The sequence below is a fragment of the Enhydra lutris genome, unplaced genomic scaffold (genome assembly GCF_002288905.1).
Source record: "Enhydra lutris kenyoni isolate GAN:26980312 unplaced genomic scaffold, ASM228890v2 scaffoldscaffold4, whole genome shotgun sequence".
NCBI lineage: Eukaryota > Metazoa > Chordata > Mammalia > Carnivora > Mustelidae > Enhydra > Enhydra lutris.
The window spans coordinates 1108791-1116367 of NW_019154088.1; the positions used below are offsets into that span (position 1 = coordinate 1108791).

The window sequence follows — 7577 nt, forward strand, 5'->3', positions numbered from 1 at the left end:
GGCCTGCACAGACACTTTTGTGGTGGAACTTCTGATGGTCTTCAACAATGGTCTGATGACCCTCCTCTGCTTCCTGGGGCTTTTATCTTCCTATGCAGTCATTCTCTGTCATATACGTGGGTCTACTTCTGAAGGGAAGAGCAGAGCACTGTCCACATGCACCACTCATGTTATTATTATACTTCTCATGTTTGGACCTGCTATCTTCATCTACACTCGCCCATTCAGGGCCTTGCCAGCTGACAAGGTAGTTTCCTTCTTCCATACTGTGATCTTTCCATTAATGAATCCTATGATTTATACCCTTCGCAACCAGGAAGTGAAAACTTCCATGAGGAGGTTATTGAGTCGGCATGTGGTCTGCTGAATGGATTTAATAACAGAAAGTATGGAAGAGGAAATTCTTGCTGTAAATCATACATTCATTTAACAAATATGTTTTTCACTGAGTACCTCTTATTTGTCAGGTACTTTTGTAGGCAATGAAGGAGAGTTATGTATAATTAGGGAATAAACTTGGTATGCATAAAGAATACTAAAGAAATACCTGAGTGTTTCTCAGTTGGAGTATGATGAATAATTGTGAGACTTAGGGGATAAATATATGTTACTGTAAGGATCAAATCACTAAAGTCTTAGGTTGAGATAAGGAGTTTTATTCCATTTGCTGTAATAATACATGTTAATATTTTTTTTAAAAGATTTTATTTATTTATTTGACAGAGAGAAATCACAAGTAGGCAGAGAGGCAGGCAGAGAGAGAGGAGGAAGCAGGCTCCCTGCTGAGCGGAAAGCCCGATGTGGGGCTTGAACCCAGGACCTGGGATCATGACCTGAGCCGAAGGCAGCAGCTTAACCCACTGAGCCACCCAGGCACCCCCAATACATGTTAATATTTTAAGCAGGAGAGTTACTCATCCACAATTTTTTCTTCTATGGTTTAGAGCAACATCAAGATTCTGGGCAGAGATCAGTAAGCTGCAAAACACCATCAAGAGACAAATGTTATTCTGAAGACTTTTTGGAAAAAAAGCCTCTCTCTCCATATATATATATTATAGATATCTCTCTCTCAATTGATAGGTATATTCCTCCCCCACCCCAGTTTGGTAAATGGGAAAGAAAGGAAAATAATCGATTTTATAGAAAAAATGTCATTAAATTATTTCATTTGATTTTTTTCACAGCTTTATGATTATTACTAATGGGTGTTTACAAATCCTCCCTGTATGTTAAACCTTGCCCTCAATTGATTTCATTCATTACGATAATGATAGTTATTTGGTACTATAGACTCTATTAGAGATTACATAAACTACTTTAGTTATTTTAAATATAATGGGGTTTAGTGTGGGAAATTAGATACTTATAAAATCTTTTAAGGGATTTTTTTATTATGGGCATCCAGATATGACTGCCAGTAAAATAGTATAAAACTAATGTGCCAAGTGATCTACCTCTGAAATAATCAGGGGAATAGGGAAACAAGAAGCCATTTTGCCAGCTACTAACTGAAAGACTATATCAGTTAGCCATAGTCTGGGAACAGGAGCATGATAGAGAATACCTTTAAAGTTACTGCTTTCTCTCCAATTTTTTCTAAATTCAAGTTTTACGTGAGTACATTTGATAGTCAGAATTTGGAACCCTAGATACAAAGGTCCTAGAAGAACCTGTTTGTATGTTTTCAGCTTTATTGGAAAACAAAACAATGGCAATAATAGTGGTAAAATGTAGGATAATAGTTTTATAATTTTGAAAGTGAGAAAGGCCAGGGAAGTATGTTATAAAAATAGTAAGTGAAAAGAAAAATAGTTATATTTGATATGTTAAAATATATGTGTAGGTAAAATGTAAAAAACTGGTAAAAATCTGCCTGTCGCATAAGGATATGCAAATTATTTTCTCCTTACTTATAGAGGCTTGTATGGAAATAGAATTGAGTTCCTCCCTACTCCAGAATGGTACAAGGGAGCAACCATGCATAAAAATTAACTAAAAATTATAAAATGATAAACAATTAATTTATTTAATATACAAGAAACTTCAATAAATGAATATGAAACAATTATATACCAAGAAGACAATTGATAATGGGCAATTGAAACTAATAGTTAAGGGACACCTGGGTGGCTCAGTCAGTTGGGCCGCTGCCTTTGGCTCGGGTCATGATCATGGCATCCTGGGATCAAGTCCTGCATCGGGCTCCTTGCTCAGCAGGGAGCCTGCTTCTCTCTCTGCCTCTGCCTGCTTGTGTGCGCTCCTTCTCTCTCTCTCTGATAAATAAATAAATAAAATCTTAAAAAAAAAGAAACTAATAGTTAATTAACAAAGGAAAAAATGTAAAAAGCTTGTAATTTCATAACATTTAATCATATATCTATTTGAAAGTATGAAATATATAACATATTTATCTTTAAATTGACTTTGACAAATAAGATTTTCCTTTGAATTTCCATACTTAATTAAATTCTTGAATGTACCAATGGTTAATTCTAATACTTTATTAAAATACATTTTTAATTAATAATGGTTAAAATAATCTTAAGCATTTGGAGAAATATCTCAACCTCAGATGATAAATAATACTAAAAATACCATAAGACATAAAAAAAAAAGCTTGTAATTTTATTCTCAAAAACAGGTCATGAGAATACAGAGCATTGATTGTGGTTAGCTTGTAAAAAAATGTTGCTCATGAATTATCAGCAACAGAAAAGTACAAAATAAAAATTATACGTTTCTATGAGGCTTCTAAAGAGTGGGTGAAGCAAGGAAGCCTTATTACTGAGCTCCAGAGTGAGACAAAGCCCATCTAGATGAGCAGAGAGTTATGGCAGTTTTTCTATCTGTAGGCAAGTCATCTGGGCTGGATATGGGCACATGGAGAAGTGATTCTACCATAGACTGAGATATTTGGTAGAGATGAGGAAAAAGCTCTAAGTTGTGGACAGACTGGTATCTGAAAAGGCTCCAAACACAAAAATAAATAGGCCGCTTTTATAACCTTCTCCCCCAACAACCACTGACACCTATACCAGTAATTTGCTCAGAAAAGGGAGAGTGGAGAAAGAAATGAAAATCAGAGGGAATTTGTATATTCTCAGCCATTACTATAGTGCTTAGGTATTGATATCTATAGAGTTGAATCATTCACAAGGGAAAACAAAAATATCTGAAGTGTGGCTCAAACTCCTTCTGGCTCCATGTATCAGGAAGATAAAAGATCTTGCTGGTAATTGGCAGATATTGGAAGTAAAACTAATCTGAACTAATTTCAGTTTAATTAAAGATGATTCTAAGCCCCAGTTTAACTAGACCTATGAAGGAATCTGAAGATCAGATCCTCATTCTAACTATTTTTTATTATTTTAATTTAATTTTTTTCAGTGTTCCAAAATTCATTGTTTATGCACCATGCCTAGTGCTCCATGCAATACATGCCCTCCATAATACCCACTACCAGGCTCACCCCATCACCCACTCTCCCCCTCCAGAACCCTCAGTTTGTTTTACTTGTCAGGGAGAGATAGAGAGAGAGAGAGCACATAAGTAGGGGGAGCTGCAAGCAGAGAGAGAGGGAGAAGCAGAATCCCTGGTGAGCAAGGAGCCCGATGTGGGACTCAATCCCAGGACCCCAGGATCCTCACCTGAGCCAAAGGCAGACACTTAACTGACTGAGCCACCCAGGTGTCCCTCTCATTCTAACTTTTGGACAGAAGAAAAGGATTGAACTTTCTGAAGAACTAAGCACAATAAAATAAAATTAAATACTATTCTTCACTTTCCATTGAAGATGGAAGTATTGGAAGTATTAGGAACATAATAAAAAAATTAGGAACTATGCCAAGAAAATAAAACAAGGAAGAATATCTCAAAATTAATAGAAAAATATTTATAGACAAAAACTACCAGATTATGTAATTATCAGACAAAGACTTTAGAAAACTACTATAAATATATCAAATAAGTGATAATTGAATAAGTAGATGAGGATTTTGGTAGAGAAGTATGAATTCTAAATATTAATGGATATGCTAGATTTGAAAATAACAAGGTTTGAAATTCAAAGAAATGCTTTAGATGGGATGAATGAACAAAACTGTGGACAATGCATACAGAATGACCAAAGATGGTGAGGACAGGTTTTTAAAAATAATCCAAGCTGAAGTAGAGATAAAAGATTAAAAATATTAATAGTATTAATATACTTTGGGGCAATATCAAATGGTAAAATATATATGTAATTGGGATTCCGGAAGAGGAGAAAAAGAATGGGACAAGGAAAAGAATTAACTGCCAAGAATTCATAAAAACATTATCCCAGCTATCTATGAAACTCAGCAAAATCCAAGCAGTATAAATACAAATAAGACCACAGTATAATAGGTGCTAACCAAATATGAAAAGAAATTTTTTTTAAGATTTCACTTTAGTTTATTTTGAGCAAGAGAGAACACATGAGCAGGAAGAGGCAAAGGGAGAGGGAGAGAGAGAGGGTCCCAAGCAGACTCCACACTGAGCACAGAGCCTGCCCAGGGCTCAATGCCACAACCCTGAGATCATGACCTGAGCCAAAACCAAGAGTCAGGTGCTTAACACCTTAGGCACCCCTGAGAAGAAAATCTTAAAAGCAGTGTAGGAAAAACAACAACAACAACAACAACAACAACAACAACAAAACCAGTTCAGAGGAGTGGCAAGAATGATAGTTGACATTTTATCAGAAACAATGGACAACATCTCAGTGAAATGCAGTATTTAAAATTCTTAAAGAAGAAAAACAAACTGTGAAGCTAGAATTCCATATCTAGTGAAAATAAACTTTGAAAAGAAAGGTTCAACAGGCATTTTAATATTCATAAAAGCTGGGAATTTGTTGCCAGCAGACCTACCTAAGAAAATCATGCTAAAGGAAATTCTTCATGTCAACAGGAAAATATGGAAGATGGAAATCTGAATTAATGAGTAAGAATGAAAAGATCTGGAAATGGCAAATCAGTGTGTAAAAATGGCAAAAGTCCATTTTTACCTTGTATTATTTACTTTGTAAGATAATTATCTGCCTAAAAAAATAAGGTATTATGGGGCTTATAACATAAAGAAGTAAAATTTATGACAACAATAGCACAGAAGACTTAAATGAGGATAAAAGATATAATATATATAGTAAAATACAGCCTTCATGAAGTATCCTTGAATAACAATTTGGAGTGATTGGTAAGCTACAGATGAATATTGTAATCACTAGAGCATCCACACACACAAAAATAATACACAGAGACATTATTTCTAATAACGTCTTCACAGGAGAGAAAATGGAATATTAAAAAAATATTCAATCCAAAAGAAGGAAAAAAATGCAAAGGAATGAAGAATAATGGGACAAAATATAATGAACTCAAATGTAAATGGACCACATACAAATTAAAAAACATTTTCAGACTGTATGAAAGAACAAGATTCAAGTATATACTGTTTACAAGATATAAGATATCAATTCTTAAATATAAAGTCACAGATATGCTTTAAGTATGTGGGTGGAGAATGATACCACAGGTGATGTTTAATTTTATGTGTCAACTGGCCATGGGTCTTCAGATTAAACATTATTTCTGGTGTATCTGAAATAGTGTTAGCATGAGATTACTATTTGAATTGGTGGACTTAGTAAAGTAGATTGCCCTTCACAATGTGGGTGGGGATCATTCAATCCACTGAGGGCCTGAATAGCAAAATAGGCAGAGGGTGCAGGAATTTTCTTTTTCTTCCTTGCTTCATTGATTGAGCTGATACATTTCATTTCATCTCTTCTAGTTCTTGGACTGGAATTTATGCCATCAGCTACCCAGGTTCTCAGACCTTTGAACTTGGACTGAATGACATGACTGGCTTTCCTGTGTCTTCATTTAGCAGATGGCAGATTATAGAACTTCCCCACTTCCATAATCACATGAACCAAATTATTATAATAAACCACCTCCCCCCTTCTTTCCCTCCCCCTCACTTTCTTTCTCTTAATTATGTATCTATCCTACTGGTTCTGTTTCTCTGTAGAACCCAATATGCCATGTAAGCATTAACCATGTCATGGTATGGTTGTGTTAATAACAAAGTAAACTTCAAGGACCTAAAGTTAATCCTAGGTATTTATAAAATAATTTCATAGTGATAAAAATATCAATTCATCAAGACATATATTCTTAAATATGATTCTTCTAGTAACAGAACTTAAACAATTTATGCATAAATATGGACATATCTAAATAAAGAAGTGGAGAACACAAAAGCATAGACTGAGATTTTAATAACTTTTTTTTAAATTTGTAGAATATGTGATAAAAAACCAGTAGGGGTATGGAAGAATTGAACAATGTAATCTAGTTGCTATTTATAGAGTATTGCACTCTATAATTAGGAACACAAATACTTTTCAAGTCCACACAAGACATTTGTCAAGATAGAGGATATGCTGGTACAGAAAAAAGTCTCAGTATATTTCATACAAAATATATTTTCTGACCACAATGGAGTTGAATTTAAAATAATTCAGAAAAAACTGTATATACTTGTGACTTAAGCCAGACACTTTTAAATAATCCAATGTGTACAGGAAGAAATTAGCAGATATTAGAAAATATTTTTCTTTTCATATTGTTTTTTGAAAGAGTTTGTGTGGAATTAGTATTATTTTTCAATAAACATTTGGTAGATTTCAATAGAGACATCTGGGTCTGAAGTTTTCTTCATGGGAAGATTTTTAAGTACAAATTGAATATTATTAATAAATACACAGCTATTCAACCTAATTCTTCTAGAATTAACTTTGGTAGTTAATGTCCACCTGACCATCACCCCCATTTAAAAATAGCAGTATTTTTCTCAAGATTTTGCCAACGCACTGTTATATTTTCATTATCACACTCATTACTCTCTGACATTCTCTTTCCTACTTGTTTCTTGTCTCCCTGTGGTAAAATTTAAAATTCCAAAGAACAAGGATGTTGTTTGTCTTGTCTTTACTGTATTGTGGACACTTAAAATACTACCTGTTTCATGGGAGATGGTAAGTGATTGTTGAATTAGTATAGAATCTAATGGAGGGTCAGAAACTCAGAGATAAATTGTGCAGTACCTTAATATTAAAAAAACAAAAACAAAAACAAAACCCAGGGCTTCTGGGTGGCACAGTCAGTTGTGTGAACAACTCTTGGTTTCAGCTCAGGTTGTGATCTCAGGGTCATGAGATGGAGCCCCTTGTAGGGTGCTCAGTGTTGAATCTGCTTGAGATTCTCTTTCCTACTCCCTCTGCCCCTCCTGCTCATGCTCTCTCTCAAATAAATAAGTCTTTAAACAAAACAAATAAAAAACAATATAGTGGGAATACATGCTGAGAAAGGTAGTATTACTTTCCAAAGTCATAGAACATCTATAGATTAAAGATAACACTACGTTCTTGGCTTTTTACTTTCTATTTGGCAATTTTTTCACTGTAATGGGTTATTTTTGTGTATAAGCTTTTTTTTTAAATTTTATTTTTTATAAACATATAATATATTTTTATCCCCAGAGGTACA

The 7577-nt window shown here is 34.2% G+C and overlaps 1 protein-coding gene across 2 annotated transcripts in view; it reads left to right on the forward strand.

The window, feature by feature from the left end:
• LOC111139322 (olfactory receptor 4N4) overlaps positions 1 to 367 on the forward strand; it is an 8658-nt gene extending 8291 nt beyond the window's left edge. For both annotated transcript variants that reach the window (XM_022491593.1, XM_022491585.1), the window contains exon 3: positions 1 to 367. In XM_022491593.1, the coding sequence (XP_022347301.1) occupies positions 1 to 367 (367 nt within the window).
• The last annotated feature ends 7210 nt before the right edge of the window (positions 368 to 7577 follow it).